This window comes from Centruroides sculpturatus, unplaced genomic scaffold (assembly GCF_000671375.1).
Source record: "Centruroides sculpturatus isolate CEXI.00-Female unplaced genomic scaffold, Cexi_2.0 scaffold768, whole genome shotgun sequence".
Classification (NCBI taxonomy): domain Eukaryota; kingdom Metazoa; phylum Arthropoda; class Arachnida; order Scorpiones; family Buthidae; genus Centruroides; species Centruroides sculpturatus.
The window spans coordinates 153,096-175,729 of NW_019386336.1; the positions used below are offsets into that span (position 1 = coordinate 153,096).

General features: G+C 27.4%; 1 protein-coding gene across 1 annotated transcript in view; it reads right to left on the bottom strand.

The window, feature by feature from the left end:
• Positions 1-987: 987 nt before the first annotated feature.
• The window catches only part of LOC111614597, an 89,700-nt gene continuing 68,053 nt past the window's right edge, over positions 988-22,634 (bottom strand). The window contains exons 13-20 of the mRNA XM_023355967.1: positions 19,739-19,876; positions 18,745-18,922; positions 18,444-18,660; positions 15,616-15,761; positions 13,581-13,678; positions 6,718-6,832; positions 3,141-3,212; positions 988-3,046 (exon numbers count right to left, since the gene is read on the bottom strand). Coding sequence (XP_023211735.1) covers positions 1,872-3,046; positions 3,141-3,212; positions 6,718-6,832; positions 13,581-13,678; positions 15,616-15,761; positions 18,444-18,660; positions 18,745-18,922; positions 19,739-19,876 — 2,139 coding nt within the window. The 3' untranslated portion in view covers positions 988-1,871. The remainder of the gene's footprint in view (positions 3,047-3,140; positions 3,213-6,717; positions 6,833-13,580; positions 13,679-15,615; positions 15,762-18,443; positions 18,661-18,744; positions 18,923-19,738; positions 19,877-22,634) is intronic.

Below are 22,634 nucleotides of genomic sequence, written 5' to 3' on the forward strand. Positions count from 1 at the left end.
ACATACACTGGAAGATTGGTGTGACTTGCACAATCTAACCCCACCCCACTGTGCAAATCATACCAACCTTCCAGTGTATGTTACAAGGATCACTCACTTCTTTGTAACCTCTCCTATCTTGTCTACGTTCTCTGCACATCTCATAAGAATTATTTCACATCCTACAGCACATGTTATACTATCCTAATGTGTATATGTGTGGAGCCAAAAGAACTATTTTTCTCCCTTTTTAAAACTATGTCTGTATCTTCTTACGAGTCATGTTGGTTTAACTGTCACTGTCTCAGGACTGAAGAGAGGCATTAAGCCCGAAATGCATATTTGTTCACACCAATAAAACAACCTTTTTCCTCTGAAAGTGTTCCTGTGTGATATGTTCTCAACAGCAACATTGTGCTAAGAAAATACATAAAAATAAATATAATTATTATTATAACTTAGAATTTTTGGAAATTCTTAATATATATAAATTATTTCATGCAATATATAACTAAAAGCTTCATAAATTAAACATTGGAACATATTACAATACCATGAAAATAAATCACAGCAACATAATAAACTTATTTTACTTCTGTTTAAATTTGCAATCCTAATATGGAACATCTTGGATTCAAAAATAATAATGTAAAATTAACAATGCTTCTTAAAATATTAAACTTTTATTGTGTTGCTATTATTTGTAAAGTTTAACAAATTTAATACATTTCTTATTGATGAATGAAATTTATAATTTTAAAAACAAATATCATTAAAAATTATAAAACTTACCTGTATTTATATTACTATATAATTAATAAAAATAATTTCAATATATAAACAATATATATGAAAATACAAATATACTAAAAGCTTTAAATAATCAACACTAAAATTTTTAACATGATCAATTTTAAGTAATTTTGCACCATTTTGAAATAATTCAATATTTCTATTTAAGTAATAAAATTATATATCAAAATTTATCATTAATAATAATAAAATATAAAAAGTCTAATATTAAAAAAAAAACAAATTTATGATAAATTTTATTGATTAAATAATGTAATGCTAGAATAATTTCATTTTTCTAGTTATAATAAAGAAGCTGCTGTCTGGCTAGATATTGGATTCTTTTTCCCAGAAACATTTTTATAACAAACTGCATAATATATTTTTTTTAGCTATTAATTAAAAAATACCAACACCTAATTCAAGCAAATTTTATCTGTTAACCAGTTTCAATAAACAATTTAGTCTTAAATTATGTTAAAGTAACAATAATAATAATAATAATACTCTTTTTCATTCTCATAACTGTGGTTTTCACTGACACATTAGCCAGCAATACTTATCACTAATTTAAGTCATTATTGATGTTTGACTTTAAAATTTTTTTTTAGTAAATAAAAATATTTAATAAATATTTAGATTATTTTGTAAAATAAAGTTTTAAAACTTCATTGAAAAAATAAATTCAATAATTGAGTGTAATTTTTAGATATTACAGTAGTTGTGAACTCTAATCCACTTGTTTTTGATTTTGTTCATAAAATATCTTTAAACGAAAACAAAATCATAAAACAAAATAAATAATACTGATTATACAGTGCATCAATAAATAATAATTAAAATTTATAAATTGTAAAGAAATTAATACATTAATATATAATACTTTCACAAATGACAATAAATAAATAAATAAATAATTTCCTTTTATAAAACTACTGCTTATCTTGGAACTACTAATATGGAAAATTACAAAAAAAATGACATTTCTTCTGCATATGTACAGCACAATACTCAGGGATTAAAAAGTAAAAAATCTTTTTCTATAGCCTTACTGGCTATTTGCAGGGCTAAATGTGACAGACAAAAACCACTCTCAATCGTCACGAGAGTTTTGGTGCCGATCGGTCATTACATATAACTTTTCGTAAGGAGGTACCTCTTCTGATCTGATCCATGAGAGTTTCACAACAAGAAGAAACAACCATTCGGTCTTTTCGAGATAACCATCTATGCACTTTAGTTGTCGATGTATCTAAGTAAGCATTTTCAGTACGTTTTTTACCCCAACTGTGAGTGCTATGTTTAAATCCTATATTTTTCTCGTCAAACTGACTTTGCTTGGCTAATTTAGCATTAAGTGATGCAATAAATGATTTGTTTTCCACTAAAGCACTGACGGGAAAGAGCGGAGAATTTCCCGATCTTTCTACCTGTGCCGATAATTTCAATTCTACAGCAGGTTGTATTAGACATTTTTGAAAACATTCAGGATTTTTATAATTTGAAGTGCTTTGTTCTTTATTAGGTGATGGATCTGGTAAGGAAGCTTTTCTCTGAATTTGATGTGATATAAGTTTTGTTGTTGTTTTTGAATTAAAACTCTGAACAGAATTTTCTCTTTTAGTATTATAATTAGTTCCAAGGTTTTTATTTGATTCATTAAAAGGACTTGTGTTATGTTTTGTGAAGGAATTCCTTATAGATTTTTCATTACATTGTTGTGTTGAAACTTGAGAATTTGGATTATCACTTGTTGATCTTGGAAATATTTGTTGTTTAAGAATGGGCTTCTGTGACTGAGCTTGATTTTGAAATTGTAATACCATGGCTTGTATTTGTTTTCTTCCTTCAGTGTTCTGATAAATTGCTTCATCACCATGTTTTGTGTCTTGGCATTTTTGACGATTCTGGAAAGTAAGAGTGGCATTTAGTGCTTGAAGGAATCTTGTACGTCTTTCAAACACATCATTTTCTAGATCTTTTTCTTCCCAATCTGTGGATTTATATGTTTTATTAACATCTGAATTATCTGTTTTACTGTCAAATTGACATTTTTCTGATTTTTGGTTGTCAGTATTTGACTGTACTTTTTCAGAACTCTTTTTAACATGAACTCCACAATCAATATTTTTTTGATGTGAAGTTATTTTGTCTAAAGACTGAGATGATATTGAAGATGAACGTCGAACAGGTGTAGGAGGTTTGTTAGAATTTCCAGTTTTTTGTAAAGTAGATAGTCCTTTACTATGAGAAAATTCTGATGTACTTGATACACCTAAAAAAAATTATCTGTTTTCAGAATAATTGAATTTAATTAAAATACTTATAGTACATTTTATATCAGTTTTCCTTATTAAAATATTACAAACCTGCAAATGAAGCTGGTCTTTGCTGTTTAATGTCAGAAAACCACATATCATTACATATTAAATAACACCAATCTAACAAAAAAATTAAACAGCAATAGTTCATAAACATAAAATTAAAAAAAATAAGATAAAATAAACTAAACTAAAAGTGAAATATGAAATTAAAATAAATAAGAGAATAAAACTTCTATTATAATAGACCAGCAATGGCAAACCTTTTTCTGAAGGTGGGTCAAAATTGAATTTGAAATTTAGTAACTGCAAATCACAGATCAAATATTTAGCTTGAGTAATTAAAAGAAAACAAGATATGCTTGCAAAATTTTATTTTATTTAACTTTTTAATATATATCAGAAAAATAATGATAAATGTTATATAAATGAAAAGAAAATAATATGATTATAACAGAAATAAATATTTCAATTAATATGAAATCTGCTGTTGGATTTTTTATTTTTGAGGTTTATAATTAGTGTTCTTTAAGACTTTCCATGACAGTTTTAGGACCTTGTTTCACATTACATACATAAAGTTTTTATAAATTATAAAAAAAAACATTTGATAGATTTCAAAACTAATACTTTCTAAACTTTCAGTGCAGATACCTTGAAATCATTGCATGGGTTGTGGGTTCACCACCATCACTGTAATTAGACTGTACTAAGATTTCAGTAAGCATTACAATTCATTTTATGAAATTAGTAATATGTTTTTAAGTTTGATAAATGCAATTTCTAATTATACCGTTTCTACATATTTCAAGTTTCAACATTTTTTTTGACATACCCAAGGCAACATATTCTGTACATTTGTGAAGTTATTATTTACAGTAGAATTTTTTGCTGAATGATATTTTCAACTATTTTAGCATTTTCATTTTGAAATAATTTTATGTAATGTCAAACTTTTTGATAGATCTTAACAGATTTATAAAACATAGATATTGCTGAAACATTAAAGTAAAAGTGTCTTCTCACTTCATTGCTTTTATACCTCAGGAACATTAAAAAAATCTTTTAACGGAGTCAATATGTATCTTGACTTTATCTTTCACATTATACAACAAAAAAATTCCCTTGGTGGTGATAATAAAAATATTGTTATTATTAAAAAATCCAGGACAATATTTATGATCCTGGAGTTTTTATTAATAATATATTTTTAGTGTGTCATATCCAGAAGGAATTTTTAATGAACTTTGCATCCTTCTTACATTCCAGGACAGGGACAGTGAACCTATGGCACATATGTTCAAAGTGGAACATTGGAGAAATCTTCTGACACGTAATGTATCAATTACAGTTTATCACCCATCTTTTTCAGTCATCCTTTCTTTCAATCAGCTTCTTTACATTTATTCTAATTAAAGCATATTCATTTTGTTTCTTTGAATTTCATTATTCAAAGTCTAAAACTTCAGCACACAAACTTTTTTAAAAATAAGTATGCTTACTATATGGTATGTGGACTCAAAAAAGTTGCCATCCCTGCCCCAGTAATATAATAAAGTGAGAAGACATTTTTACTTTATTTTAATGTTTCATCTATTTTATGAACTTTAGCTATATTTGCTGAAGTTTTTATCAATTTATTAATTGCTATGTCATTGTTATAAGTATTAATAACAACTCTGGGCATATAATAATGCTGCTAAGCATATTTTATAAGGCTGATGTATTCCACCAATCAAGTCAATCCATGCCAAGTTTGATTATTATTGTTTTGTTTTTCACCCAAAGAATGCTGATATTCAATTATCTCTTTCAATTGAATATAAGAAAATTATCTGTTCTTGTAATTTATTTTTTGTTGTTTTCAATCAATTCAATAAATTGCATGATGTACCTGAAAAATTTTTTCTTTATTATAAATGGTAAGACATTTTTTTCAGAAAAAATGTTCTAACTTTCACCATAAAAAACTTTAAAATCCAACAAATACCTTTGGTGAATAAACGTTTTTGTTGGTTAAAGTGCACTCTTGAACCTGACAATAATGGTTTAAGATGGTTGCAGATTAAAAGTTCTTGCTGAATTTTTAAGGTTTTTATGGTATAAACTGTGTCTGTCCAATTGAAATGATTATATATCCTAAATAATATTACAAGTTTATATATCTTAAATAATATTAAATTTATTGAGCTAATCTGATATATTATTTTGCTTGAAGTATAATTATTGATTTTATAAATTTAAATTATCTTTTTTGTTGCTATGTAAAACTTGTTGTAATCAAAAATCAGGTTTAATGCCAATCTAACTTAAGTTAAAAGTACAGTAGAACCTCGATTATCCGCCCCCGATCAACCGACCCCTCGGTTAACCGACCGTCCTAGTCGGCAAATTTCAAATGTCCGCTAGTGATGTGGCGCTACAATATTTGGCTATGTCTTGGCTACTTTAATATTATTTTTACGTGTTTTAGCTGGCAACACTCATTCGACCATGAAAGGGAGCCAGTATTTAAACGAAGCTTAATTTTCTAATTTTTAACGATACAATAGCGACGATTATTATTTTAAAAAATTTTTGTTAGGCTTAACATCGATGAAAATTCAACGCAAAATAGGTTAATAGCGATATACTAATATACTAATTACATGGGATATAATAATATACTACACTAATAATGGATTTTTTCATACTTTTCGGTTATCCGACTTTTCAATTATCCAACCAACCCCAGTCCCCAATTAGGGCGGATAATCGAGGTTCTACTGTATAGTTAAATGCCAATATATTAGTGAATTGGTTTTATTGGTTTAATATTTAAAAATTTAATTATATATCTTACTTTTGAGGAAAGTTTCCTCACTTAAAAAATGTTTTGCCTAAACTGATACAAAGAAAAAGAAAATTAATGAAAATAAAATTATTTATAATTTCTTAAGACTGCTGTGCCGATAACTGATTTATCAAACTGAAATTGATATTTGTTTACAATGAAAATATTGATATTTTGACATGTGCTATCAATATACCAGACACCAAAGGAATCTCAATATCAAGCCCAATATTGATATTGAAATTTTGATTTAGCACAGCCCTACTTCCTACAAGTATTAATTAGTATATATACTCAACTTTACATTCAATTTAAATAAATAATAAATATGTTATTTCAGTCATAAAAATTTATAAAGTAAGTTTACAAGAAATTAAATACAAAATAATTTATGTGAATATTGAAAAACTTAATTTATAATAATCATTTTTTGTTTTGTTTAATATATTGGTATAGGATTAGGATGGTATTTAAGAATAAAAAACAAAAAAGTCATTAAATAGGATTATTATATACTAAATAAATTATTAAGAAATTATTTAAAATTAACTTTTTTAAACAAGAAATTAATAAACTTTAACAATAATGAAAAAATGAAATTTACAAACAGAAATAAACTATACTAATTTTAAATAAAAAATTTATCTTCAAGATAGAATATTAAACAAACTAATTCAGTGTGTTTTTTGTTTTAAGAAAAATCTCTTAAAATTGTATTTAAATATTTAAAAATGATTATTTATATATTTTTATAATCAGATCCTAATGTTAATTAAAATTGTGAAATCTTACCAGAAACTTTCTTTTCAAAGATCTTTTTATCCTCAGACTTATTAGTTTCATCATCAGATCTATGATATAAGTAACTTTTAGACAAGGCAGATGCTAAATCTTTCTGAAAAGATAACTGTAAAAAAACAATGCATGTTTATTCATTTATACCAACAGTAGTAATAAGTATTATATTAAATACAAAAAATTATATTTTCTTTTTTCTATATATTTTTGTTCTTAACAAAAAATACAATAACACAATTTAAAAAATTAAGTTTTGTAATTATCATTTATCATTATTTTATTTATTAAACAATTAAGTGAAGTTTAATTAACCATTTTTGAGTCTTTTCTTTATCCTTTTCACAATACTACAGAAGTGACAGTATATTGGCTTAAATAAAACTTCATTAAAAAGACAATGATAAATTATTTAAAACTTTTCCACACAAAGTTAAAACTGACCAAAACGCTGACCTTTTATTTGAGGATTTGATGTCTTTAACATTAAAAACAATAGTTACAATTTCTCACCATATCATGTCCTTTAGCTCAATATATAACTGGTTCTGACCCTCTGGTGGTGGTTTCGGATATTCACAAAATTCATTTGTATAAAATCATACATGATGTATGATTTTATGCAAATGAATTTTGTATGTAAATAATTAATGTTTATCATATTTTCTTTAATTAAGTTAATCATTGTTAAAATTGTAAATTAAACTGATGAAAGCACAATGTATTTATTCGAATACTACAGGCGATATTATATTACAACAGAATTTCATAAAATTTTTAATAATATTTTGCTAAAGAAAACATGGATAATAACAAAAACAAAATTTATTGATCACAGAAAAGTATATTAAATGAAATTTTAATTTTCAATAACTGAATAATTTATATTATTAAAAATACAAACCAAAATTTAATTACATTGAATCAAAATAATGTGATTGCTTATCATCAGGAAGTAGAAGAAATCAGTATTATGAATCTGATTTAATGTTTTAAGATACATATATAATGTAATTACCATATTTACTTGTATAATCCATGCAGTTTTCTCTAAAAATTGTGAAAAAAGTTAGGATGTATAGTTTATTCAAAACAAATTTGGTGATGCAACTGGTGAGGCCAGGATGTTCTAGTTAATAAGCCTTTCGCTTCTTTTGCTAGTGGTAAATTTTGCTTATCAACTGGATGACTTTGCTTAATAAAATTGTCATCTATAGTCAATAGTTATGAGCAATATTACAAAATGTTTTTGAGACACTAGTTTCATGAAAATAAGGATAAATAAGATATTCAAGAAAATAAGAAACAAAAAGATCATTTTGAACACAATTGTAAACATGCTTTTGAAAACATTTATACTGTATTTCCCTGAAAATAAGACCTAACTGGAAAATAAGCCCTAGCATGATTTTTCAGGATGCTTGTAATATAAGCCCTACCCCCAAAATAAGTCCCAGTTAAGATTGTCAAATAACATAGAGACTTATTAAATATGACCATCTGGCTGATTCCAGATAGTTGTATTTAATACATCTTGCAACTCATGATGGATGTATTGAATTATATCGAGGTTCTACTGTATAGTTAAATGCCAATATATTAGTGAATTGGTTTTATTGGTTTAATATTTAAAAATTTAATTATATATCTTACTTTTGAGGAAAGTTTCCTCACTTAAAAAATGTTTTGCCTAAACTGATACAAAGAAAAAGAAAATTAATGAAAATAAAATTATTTATAATTTCTTAAGACTGCTGTGCCGATAACTGATTTATCAAACTGAAATTGATATTTGTTTACAATGAAAATATTGATATTTTGACATGTGCTATCAATATACCAGACACCAAAGGAATCTCAATATCAAGCCCAATATTGATATTGAAATTTTGATTTAGCACAGCCCTACTTCCTACAAGTATTAATTAGTATATATACTCAACTTTACATTCAATTTAAATAAATAATAAATATGTTATTTCAGTCGTAGTGTCATGTTTTTAATGGCTCAAACTTCCAGTTAGTTGCCAAAAGATTTCTTTTTTGGATACTTGTAATAAAATCAGTTTAAAATAAAAATGTGTGATTTTTGTTATTTCAATATTTTTAAAAACAGTTTACAAAACCAGAAAATTATCTAATAATGCTGAATAATAATAATGTTTTTATATATAGTAATTGTTTTTTGATAGACCAAACTTCTAGTCAGTTACCAAATGATTTGNATAACATAGAGACTTATTAAATATGACCATCTGGCTGATTCCAGATAGTTGTATTTAATACATCTTGCAACTCATGATGGATGTATTGAATTATAAAATAATAATAATAATAATAATAAGTGCAAATGGTAAGGAGTTAAAAGTTGAAATTTGATACACAATTAAGGTGTCATGATAATTCACACTATAAAGGGATTTTTGGAAATTCCCTTCTGTGGGGGAGAGGGAGAGGGTTAAGGATTACCCCAAAGAACTCGGCTTCTACTGTACTATTTTAGATGTGGTTTTTGCATTTTTGCAGGAAATAAAACATATTTTTAGACCCATCTAAAAATTCTCTAATTAACCTTGGAAGTAGAAGGACCTAATTCTTGCACCTAGTGAAAACAGGCAAGATCAGATATATAATTATAAAGGTTATCTTACGTAATGGTTTATCACACTGAGTGCCTAATCTAGCACACTTTAAAATTCTTTATTCCTTTACTGTACACAATTTAAAAAAAATTTTTAAATGTGTTAGATTGGGCACTCATTGTGATAAACCCTTACGTAATATAACCTTTTGTAAATATAAATCAAAAACTATAATATCATATAATAGACGGGTTAGAAGTACGAAACAATCTAATAATCTTAATCATTGCTGCTGTTTTTTTTTCCAAACAACACCGAGCTCATCTTCTAGTAATAATATATAATTAAATATAAATAATTATTTTTATTGACATTAATACTTAAAATAAATGATAATATAAATTATAATTAAGTATTTGTAAATACCTAAGCGAGCACTTTTGGATGAGACATCCTCTGAAAATAGGACCTAATGCATCTTTTGAAACAAGAATTAATATAAAAACTGACACACAAACTGGAAATATATACTAAAACAACCACTTCACACCTAAGCGATAATTCCAGCAAATGAACAACAAAAAAAGTTTAATGTTCAAATGTTTTCTGAAAGATGGCTGAAAACATTTGAACATTAAACTTTTTTTGTTGTTCATTTGCTGGAATTATCGCTTAGGTGTGAAGTGGTTGTTTTAAGAATTAAGACTTGGTCTTATTTTTGGGAAGACACAGTACTTGTTTTCTTTAAAATTAAAAAATAAAATAATAAAAAAGTTAATTTAATAAATTAAATTAACTTTCTTATTATTTCTCAACTTTTTTTTCTTTTCAACCAGTGTCTTAAAAATAGGTGCATGGATTACTCGAGGGGTGGATTATTCAAGTAAATACATTATTATTATAAAAACTATATTTCTTGTAATTGTAAAATAAGTATATTCAGATCTTACATGCTCTATGATGTAATCTTGTGAAAAATTAACCTTAGTTAAGTTTAATAAATTCTTTGATGCTTTCATTTAATGTAAAACTTTAAAGATATTGTATAGCAGCTTAATATTTCAATATAATATTTTTTATTACTTTAATTATTTTAAGCAATATATAATACTTTTGTCCACAGTATTGTTCCCTATCTTAAGAATTAAACTTTTGAAATAAAAAGAGATTTTTTTTACACTATTCAGATAGAAATAAAACCTTTTTACTACGAATGAGAGTTTTAATAAACAAGTACTTTCAATCCTCTTAGCTCATCTTAAGGTTATACAAAGATCAAACTTATGATTTATATTTATTCCATTCCAAATTTTATATAATTATGTATTTTTGCTTAGTCATTTAACCATTGGAATAAAATAAATATAAATAAGTAGCTCCTCATTATATTGTGCTTTTTTTGTTCCCCAAATTTTAAAAGCACTTCAGTCAATAAATTTTAAAATATCAATTGCCATTGAATTTCTTTTTGCAACGACATACTGTATTTTATTTCTACCATTGTCCTTGAAACTACCACTGAAGGGAAACAATAAATTCCTCAAGATGTAAATAAGCAAAACAGGTGGACAGATCAATTATCATTTATGTTTCCTTTTGATATTAAAAGTTGTTTATTTATTGGTTTTAAGTACTGTCTCCTCATTTACTGTGAATCCGAAATTTCACTGTGTAATGTGTAAGGAAAATATTTCTTTATTTTTGAATGGAAAGTTGTAAAATTTTTATACAGTAGTAACTTTATTTTGCTTTTTAGAGAATTTTTACTCTTTGTAATTTTATGTTGTATTATATGTTCAATATTTATTTTTTAAATTTTCAATTACTGTATTGATAATTTTTATTAAAAAATATAAATTGCACAAATTTTTATTAAGTAATTTATTGTGAAATATAGTACTGTACAATAAAATAGCAACTGATACAGTAGAACCTCGAAAACTCGGCCTAATGTGGACCGAAGGGTGGCCGAGTTTGTGAAAATGCCGGGTTATCGGGAATGGGGTTAAAAAAAATAAGTACAAGTGTTTCCTCAGAAAATACTGTACTGTACTTGTATGTATTGTTTACTTGAGAATATAACAGAGAATAAACTGCCCAAATACCCTTAAACAAAGGAAAAGTACGTCCTTTATGAAGGCATAGAGCCTTTACTACATGAAAATGAAAATTAATGAATACACTGTGTACAGTAATTTACCTGATAAGACAGACCTCAGAAAAATACTTTATGAGAGCTTTTATACTTTTATAAAGCTGTCTATAATGAAAATTAATTAACTAAAGATTTTTTTGCCCTGCCAGGGTGTGGCCGAGTTATCCGGAGTGCCGGGTTATCGAGAGCCGAGTTTTCGAGGTTCTACTGTATTTTGTTTTTATATCAACAGTACTTGTTTTTAAATGTCATTGTTAAAGAAACAATAATGCTAAATGGGGATTCATGATATCTATGTTTACATAATCATCATTTAATACAATATAACCACGAATAAAATTCAGTATTGCAAAACTACGCTTATTTTATATCAGAAATACTTGGTGATGAAAGAATAGATTCCATAGCATGTATAATCTGTTTAGTATAAGCCCAGAATTTTTAGTACCCAATTATATCACACCACTGGATATAGTATGCTTTTTCTTTGTCTCCTGACAAGCACAATATAATGAGGGACTACTGTATTTAAAAATATTCATAATTTTATACCATAAATTTAATCTTTGTGTAACCTGAAGATGTGAGAATCAAAAGTACTTGCTCATTAAAACACTCATTGCTGGTATAAAAGATTTGACTTCTATTATAACATATTGTTAGGTCCATGCCATAAGGTCATATGTCATTTTTCTTCTAACTGATAAGTAAGTGAAGCTACAGAAACAAAAAAGATTTTCAATGAAAGCCTCCTATGAAGAGAAGTTACCATTGAAAAAAGTCAGGTCAATACAACATAAATTGAATTTTATAGTTTAAAACTTTCTTCTGGCTTTTCTGTAAAATTGTTTAAAATTGGACATATGACCTTCTAGCATATGCTCGACAATATATAGTCCAAACAAACTGGTTATTATTGTGAGAATGCATGTGAAGGTATCATACCTTCTAATCGTCGAGTTGTAAGACCTGCTCTTATAGCTCTCAAGGAACTGAGGAATCCATGCAGAATTTGGCGTGTATAACCCTTTTACATTTGAATTTATCTCCAATGAAAAGCTGAACTTTTTGCCATCTGACCCAGATGAAGTTAGGTCAAAATTTAGTCATAGGATGTGATAAACTTTTCTAAAGGAAGTAAACTGGTGTGAAAGGAAACTCCTTATCCTCCAAAACAAATGAAAAAGTGTATAATTTTTGTGATAAAATATTACATCGTTTTGATAAATTATAAAAGTAAATGAATTCTAAATTCAGATTCTCACATTATCATTGATACTGATTTATAAATTTCAATACTTCAGATTTACTTGAAAATAAACATTTATTCTATGTGGTATGTACATGAGCTATTCTTCATTGATAATTTGTTAAGATCTTGATGCATTTTTTTTATTGTACTAATCTTCTATTTATGAATTTCAAATAAATTTCATAGTTGAAGACAAAAGGAAACTATATTGTATATCTACAGTCATACGGTAGAGTCAACCTTTATTTTCAAGCTCTTCTCTTCCTCAAAATGCAAAGTTACTAAAGATGATTTTCACAATTAGAAGATTAAAAAACTTTACTTAAATATATATGTTAACTTATTTGTAACAACTGTGAAATTTACATTTTTGCTTGTTGTGTCTATTAGGTGTGCTAATCTTGATTTATCAAAATAATAATGTGATAATCAAATCTTTGTCCCATTCTAAGTTATTACTAAATATGTATTTCAGACATTCAAAAACATTCTGAATGATTAAACAATTGATGTTTTTAAAAATGATAACTAAACTGAAATGATTATTAGAAGTGTAATAAAAGAATTTTATGTCAAAATTGACATTTTATCTATAATTTTCTGAGGTGTTTTCTCCTCCTCTAAAGACTGATGTTTGAATCTTCTTGAAACGAAACTGGTTTATTTAACTTTAAGGTATAATTTAATAATTGCATTTTTCAGTTTACCAGTTACCAAATTCATGAAAATATTTCCTTTAAGTAAATTTTAATAGAATAAAAAGAGAATAAACAGCAAGGAACTTATCATTAATATATGATTTAGTTGTTATCTTTAAGATTGCTTATGTACATTTATTTATAAATAAAAATATTTAATTTTAAAAACATACTTTGTTACATCCATGGTATCTCGTTGGAAGACTTGCAGTTTTGGATGGAATTTTCAAACAAAAATCATTAATATTAGCATATATAGGATTTGGCATAACTGAAAGAAAAAAAAAAAATTCAAAGTTAATATAAATTAATAATAAATCTGACTATAAACTACAATAAAACATGGGTCATCAAAATCATGCAAACTAGTTTACATTTATTTATATTTGTTTTATTTTTCATTTTATTTTTATATTTTATTAATTAAATGTTTCTTTTATATTTATATAAATAAACTTTAATGATTCTAAACTGCAATAGAAATAATTGTAAAATTTTTATTTTCATTTATTATGTGATACTTATCTGATGATGATGATATCTTATTTGCCAAAATAAAATATATAATGTTAGTATTATATAAATTTTTTTTTTCTAAATCAATACTTGATGTTTTCTTAAGTTTACGTAATAAGATGTAATTAATATATCCAAACAATTACACATTAACATGCCAGGAAAATGGAAACACCAGTCTAATATCTCCACCTATTGCTTTGATAACTATATGCATATGTACTGGAAAAACTCACAAGATGTTAATACTACTATGAGGTATAGCAACCCATGCATGCTGCTTCAATTGAACTATAATTCCTTAAAATTGGCAGGAGGAGAGTCTTTCTTCTGATTGGCTTTCAACAGCATCCCAGAGATGTTTGATGGTGTTCAGTTCACGGTACCTATGAGAACAGATTATGTCACTGGAGGAACATTTTACAGCTTTCAATATATGAACCTTCTGTGCCCTTTATGGAGCTACATTATCCTGTTAAAAAACCATTGCCATCCAAGTTTAGGGCCATCATGAAAAGATGTACATGATCTGCAAGGATAGCCTGATAGCTGTTTCTAGTCAATGTAGTATTAAGATACACAAGAGGACAAATATACATCAAACTAAAGAACCACACAGAACACCACTTCCACTAGTTTTCACAGGTCCCTCCTGGCATGATTGGTCTATGACTTCATGGTGTTTTCTCTAGATCAACAGTTCCCAACCTTTTTCAGGTGGCGACCCCTTTTTATAAAAGCCAAGTGTCCCGCGACCCCAATACAATTGAAAAAGGTATCTTTAATAAGGTAATTAAAAAAAAAACAACAAAATTACATTTTTTAGTATAATTTTATTTTAAATTATGTTTAATAATTTAATGTGATGGTTGAAATTGCATGTTATTAACCAGCCTCAAAATTTTCAGGTGAGTTTTTGTTAATGCCAACCTCATGTCATTCTCAACATTTAATTTATTCCTCTCAAACTCTCAACCCATGTTTCAACCAACTGTGACAGAATAGCATACCTAGATTACACTTATTTTAATTTTAAAAAAATATATGAAATTATTCAAACTTCAAGACACCATTAAAAATAAAAATTGCATTATAGTGAATATTTTTTTTTTTTTAGTTTACTGTGTAAGTTGGCGACCCCACAGAAAGCCCTATGCGACCACCTTCTGGGTCGCGACACATAGGTTGGGAACCCGTGCTCTAGATGCACATCCACTCGTGGAAACTGATGAAATCTGGATTTGTCTGACCAGGTAACTCTATGATAGTCTTCAGCTCTCCAGTAGCAATGTTCTCTAGTCCAGGTTAGTCATGTGACACAAAGAGTGTTAGCAGGGGGACATGAGTAAGATGAAAACTGCTAAATCCTAGCATGGCTACAGACCTTTGCACCATGTGTTGAAATGATGGCCACTGTCCCAATGCTGCAGAAGATGAAGAGTGGTAACCAGAAGCTTCTCACAGTATAGATCATTTTTCTCTCTCACTTTGAAAATTTAATCAAGATTTCAAGTATTTATAGCACATTTTCATTTAAAAGTTTATCATTATCTATATACATTTTGATAATAGTTATATATTTATTAAATATTTTCCTAATTACTTTCATGTTTAGAATTGTTTAAAATAAAAATGATAAAAATTTAAATATATCTTACTTTTTGTAATTAATATGAGGTAATACAAGTTTACCTTGATCTGATGGAGTTTTATTAAAATCAGGAACACTAACACTCTTTGATGGAGAACCATATAGTAATAACTGTTGAATATGTTTTGCTTTAACAAATGGTGATTTATCTGGAATATATGGCTTGTCTTTTTCTTCAAATATATTTCTACAAAAATAGAATTTTCATAAAATTTAATAAAAAAATCTTAAAAAAAAATAATTAAGTAGCATTAATAATCACTTTATTAAATTGATACTGATGTTATCAATTGATGTTGAAATATATTTTATATATATATTTTTTTTAAAAGTGTATGTTTGTGTTACATACATATTTATAAAAGTTTTTCATCAGTTCTTAACCTATTCGATGTTGAATATTTTCTCCGTCATGTGTCGCTCCACATTGAATTTTTTTGGATGTTAAGCCTAACACGATCACACGTTTTAGAAAAATAATAATTGTGGCTATCATATTATTCCAAATTACTTTATATTTATTACACACAAAATAGACATATTAGGAAATGTAAAAAACAAAAAATTTTATTTTAAAAGTTAATTTTAGTGTGATATATCTCAAAACAAGGTACAACACATAGTGGAACATTACATTGTACACATTGATAACGTGATTCTGCACGTTTTTTGTTAGCCAAACATACTTTACATACTCTGGATGGATGCTTTTTTTTTCTGTAGGTGGTATAAAGCTAGGAAAATGCCGTTTGGATAAATGTAATGGATTTTCATTTGATTGTCGACCGCGGCGGGCTAGATGTCTGCTTGTGTGATACTTCTCTATCACTTCTTTGATAACATACGAAAATCTAGCAATGATATTTGTTTTTTCGTATATTTTCGATATAAAATACAAGCATTATATAATGTAATATCCATCATATGAAAAAACACTTTCTTATACCATTTTACCGTTTTTCTCATGCAGGGATAATTGTGTATTACTCTGTCACAGAGATTGATACCCACCCATATTGCGGTTATAATCCAAAATACAATTTGGCTTCATTATTACTTCGCCAAATCTGTCACGTTTACCCGAATCAGAGAATTTGTTATCACTCATCGTACTTACAATTGCCACATCCCTTTTGTCTTTCCAGCAGAACACAGACAATTCATCTTTTTGACAGGTGATAAATTCCCCTTCTTCCAATTTACTGCCAGGAAAATTACGTGACATTCCTATCTGATTTTTATTTACTGTTCCACATACATAGGTTTGTTTGTTTATCAATAGAAGCATTTTTGCTAAGATCGTTGAGGTGAAAAACTTATCTAAAAAACCCTTGTGATATTTACCGAACAACAGTTCAAATAAGGTTAGCACAACCTTCTCTCCTTGCCCACCTTCAAAATTTCCGTATTCAGTAGTAGCTCCGGTATAAAGTCCCAAACATATCCTGTTTGTGACTCACAAATTTCAAAGCTTTTCACTCCAAAATGAGCATGCTTGTTCAGTATGTATTGCCTAAATCCCAATCTCCCTTTCCATAGCATAAGACTTTCATCTACACAGATATTTTCCTGTGAAAGGTATGCATTTTTGAACTTGTGGCGTAAATGATCGATAACACTGTAATTTATGCAGTCGATCATCACCACATGAAGCTTGATTATTGTCCGTAAAATGCAGACAGGACAATAAAAGTTGAAAGTGGTTGCTTGACAGTGCTCTTGAAAAAAAGGATGTTGAAAAAAGATCTTCAATTGTAAAGTACATACTTAGGTGTGGTTTTCTAATTATACTTGTGACCATTATAAGTCCTAGAAATTCTCTAATTTCTGGATTTGTCGTTGATTTCCAGTTTTTTATCCGACTATTCTCTCGTAAATCGTCACATTTTAGCAAACTATCACCATACCTGTTCGTTTCTGAAACAATCTTGTTGACAAGTTCGTCATCGAAGAATATACTGAAACACTCGAATGGTGTAGCAACACTCTGTAGATTATATAGTATTCCTGATGGTCCTGTAAAACTGTTCACTTGAGGATGCCTGAAATTTGTACGAATCCATCCGTTGTCACTACTAAATCGCAGACGTTTAGCAGTATTACTTTGAATACTGCCGCGTGATCTGCCTCTATATCCACTCGTAGATGGTAAATCAGGATCAAAATCACCACTGTTATCACTTACATTTTGATCTGGTATATAATCATTGTTGCTGTCTGAAAATTCAGATTCATCAGAGCCTAAATTGAATAAATATTCGATAACTTCTGACTTATTTAGAGCACTGTGTCTACTACTTGCTGCCATGTCAAAAAACAGAAACGAAATGGTCTAATTTTCTTTGTGATTTCTAACAAAGAACTATTCCTAGAATTTTGATAACCTGCTGAGTGGTTCTTCTGATATGAATCACTTATTTCAAAACAGCATACAAGTAGCAACATCTGATGTTTAAAAAACATTCCGATGTAAACACAAAAATATTCAGGATCGCCCACACAGGTCAACGAGGTCAACACAAATATTTTCAGGAACAACATACAACAGGTTAATAGCAATGTGAATATCGGATGTTCAGGGCTGCCATTCTGTAGAAGTTTGACAATGGCATTTGGAACATCAGTGGAATCATGCTTGACATTCCAAATCCCATTGTCAAACTTCTGGGCTTACAGGATGGTGGCACTAAATGTCCAATGAAAATGTTGGCCACAACCTTGCTATTTATTAATCAGTCTTAAGTATAAAATATTCTTAAATTGTATATTATGTAAGAGAAATTCAATCAATACAAGTGAATAATACAATAATAAGAATATAATTGGTTATTTTAACTATTCAAATATTTAAAATGCTAATAAAATATACCTTTTTGGAATTGGCGGACTTGGTGAATGATTTCTTTCATCATTTCTGTTGTGAAAATTGATATTATCTGTAAATTTTCCATGATCATTATTACGACTTTCTTTAGAAAAGCATGTATTCTCATAATAATTTTCTTTACATATATTCTTTTCTTGATTTAATGGTTGAAATGTCTGAACAGTAAGAGCTGGCCTCACGTGACCAGAATGTTCATAAGCTAAATAAAAACCACAGAAAATTTTCAATGAAGATAATTAATATTTTCAAATTTTATAATCAGTAAGCTTTGGTAACAACATACCAGAAGATATAGTATGAGGTCTCTGGTTTTTTAAAACAGACGAATTCAAATGCTCACTTTTTAGACTATCTTGTGTACTAGGCCAAGTTGAAGTCACTGAGGTTGTTGATACTACTGGTGAAGTTGGTGAACTACAGGAATCAATACTTATACTACTGAATTTTGATAAACTGGAAGTCTGAAAAAATTACATAGTAACAAATTGAAATTTCAGAATTTTTAGAATAAAAATTTTCCATTTATTTACTACCTTTTCATATTCCCATATAATACAAATACAATTTTTTTTTTGTTTTTTACATAAAACTAAAATGATAAACTCATATTATTGATAAAATAGTATACTACCAAGAGATTAACAGATAGAAAAATTCTTAAAAAACAAACATCAATTTAAGAACTCTGGTGATAAAGTAAAATTATTTATGTATTAATTTCATAGTCTATACAAGCAAGGCAGCAAGCTGCCAGAAAAACATCTCCCCAATATGACAATCAATCAAAAACATACATAAAAACAAAGAAATAGTTATTATTTATTACATACATTATCATTAACAATAATATGTAATATTCAGATAGAAAACAAAGTAATTTAATGTGGACCTTGTTAATAATATAAAGGAGTCTTTAAGTAAATGATAAACAGCAAAAATGACAAAGGAAAATTATAAACTTTACTCTTAATTTACAGTCGATTGCAAAAGTTTAAGACCACCTATTATTATGACAATATTTCTGTCAATTTCATCATATCCTTTCCTTATTGCACAAGTTTGTGTTGGGTTTGCATAAATACAAGATATATATTTTTCATTTTTCAATAAAATACAGTACTTTATTAATTGTGAGAACACATTTGTTGTAATTGTTCTAAATTTCTTGAATTAATATTTAATTATAATTTAATCAATATCAGAGAACTTTGACATTACGAAATTAAATTCATATAATTTAATCAATATTAAATTATAATTTTATGTTAACTACATACCTGTTGAAGAGACCAATGTCGAGAACGATGAGAAGATGAATGTGAATGAGTACCATTGCTAGAAGAACTATTTAAACTACTGATACTACATACACTTGATTTTCGAGAACCTAATGAACTTGGAGAACTTGGAGGAGTCTGAATAAAAAAAAATTAATAAAGTTCTTCATAAAAGATCATATTTTCACAAATATATAATATAAAAGATTTTCTTCCTTTTATATTTTTTTTCCATTTAAATTATTAATAATTATATAATTCTTAAGTTAATATTATATATTAAATATTTTCTTTTAAATTAAAGCTAAATAGCAAAAATAAGTCTATAAATAATAATTCATCATATTACAATAAAAAACAAAAATAGCAAATAAGGACAGGAAATATATGATAAACCTTCATTTTCATAATTCTAGCTTCATGTAACATAGCTTTACATAATCTACTTATCTTAAGTAATAATGTTTGCAGAAATTGATATGAAAAGCTAAGGCTGTGTGTGTAATTTCAATAGGAAGGATATTAAGCTTCTGAATACATTATAGAAATTTAGCTCATTATTTTGATCTTTTGTTAAATCATTATTGCAGACTTTATTTTTTCAGAGTTACATGTAAAGAAAAAACATTCATTATAAATTGAAATACTTTTACAAAAACAGTATAAGAATTCCTGTAATGTTTTTGCAAAATGTTTCCTTCATGTAGCAAAAAAATTTGTATGCCAGATTTTGTATTGATGTTTTAAAAACAAGAATCATTAAATGGTAGTAATAGTTCTACTGATTGTAGAGCTATCATCAGTGAATTTAAGAAGACACTTTTAAGACCTGATCATTTAGAGTCAAAAACTTAAAATAGAATGTTATTAGAAAGATGTTAAACTGTAGAGGGTGGTTTCTTCTAAAATTTAAGACTTTTGCAAATCAACTTAAAGAAATTTAAAAATATTGGATAGAATTATATACTGTTAACAAAAACAAATATTTGTAATGAATACTTGTGTACAAAAAGCACATTATTTCTTGATGATAAACCAGGAGTGAGCAACCTGTTTAAATGTGGCTGTCAAAATTGCCAAATGATGCAAAATTTTCTCATGTGCCAACCAAAATTTTTGGGAATTATTATTATTTGGTATGTTTTAAGTATTGAGAGAACCTTTTGAAATAATCAATAATCCATACACACACACACACACACACACTGAAAAAACCTGACAAATTCTTTATAAAACATGAAAAAATATATAAAATAATGGTAAAGAAATCACTCTATGTCTAGCTGCCTGGCAAATGATATAGCAATTAAACAGGATAATGCTTGTATAATTAATTAATTAAAAGCTTACATAAAGTCAGCATATCACAGAGACAAAATGTTTATCTCATTTTCTTATTACTTATTATTAAAATAGTTGTTAGTGTTTGTTTCTTTATTGCATTTTTATTTAGTATTATAAATAAATAACGCCTTTATAACAGTCCAGCAAAAACAATTTAATTCTCTAAGAACATTTTCGACCGATTTTAACAGCCATCATCAGTTATTCCAATATTAAAAAGAACAAAGTATTCAAAAACTATGTAATACAAAATTAAAATAAAATTACACTGCGTTTGCACAGAGCAACGAAAAAACCTTTGTAGGTTATTCATATTACAAAAACATAAAATACTAAAGTAAACAAATAAACTTAAATAAATAATAGTGCCGTCACCGTGGATACATATATCAACCTGTGTTATTATAAAATGACTTCCAAGCAGAGGCTAATCCCTCTGCATCTCTGTGATTAATACATTCTGAGGTTATATGCGCTTTATGTATTTCTATTTTTTTCAAGATGCCTCACTGCCTGTAAAGATCTCGTGGCCCTAATGATTGCCGCACAATCCCAGTATACAGTTATATCCTGTTGTTCGGCAAATGCCGCCAGAACAGTACTATTGATGTTCCTACTCACAGAATATTTATGCTCATTTATCCTTTGTTTTAAGCCAGGCCTGGGAGTGCCATTTCCCTTCTGAAAAAGTGAGAAAAGTGAGTTGAAATACAGAAAAAGTGAATAAAAAGTGAGTGCAATAGTGACAAAACAAAGTGAAAAAATGAAAGGAAAACTCAGCAAAATAGCAGTAAAAGTTATTTTCTTTTTATTGTGTTATGGTTAAACACATTTTTAAAATTTCTGTATATACTGTAATACAGTCGTTATATCGCACATTTTTGGTCCCCCGAATTTTAAAAGCATTTGAGTCAATAACTTTTAAATTACCAATTATCACTGAATTTCTATTTGCAACGAAATACGGTATTTTATTTCCACTATTGTCCTTGAAACTACCACTGAAGGTGAAACAATAAATTCGCCAAGATCTACATATGCAGAACAAGTGGATGGATCGATTATCATTTGTTTCCTTTTAATAAAAAAGTTGTTTATTTATTAGTTTTAAGTACTGTCTCCTCATTTACAAGTTTCTGTAAATTCGAAATTTCACATCTTTATGTGAATTAATGGTATTGCTTCAATTCAGACAGAGGTGTGAAATTTCGAATTCACAGCATAATGTGTAAGGAAAAGATTTCTTAATTCTGAAAGGAAAGTTCTAAAATTTTTATACAGTAGTAACTTTATTTTGCTTTTTAATTAAAGAATTTTTACTCTGTAATTTTATAAGTTTTGATGTTCTATTATACATTCAATATTTTTTTTAAATTTTCAATTACAGCATTTATAATTTTTATTGAAAAATATAAACTACACGAATTTCTAATAAGCGATTTATATAGTACTGTATAATAAAATCGCAATTGATTTGTTTTTATATCGACAGTATTTGTCTTTCAATGTCATTGTTAAAGAAACAATAATGCTAAATGGGCGTTCATGGTAT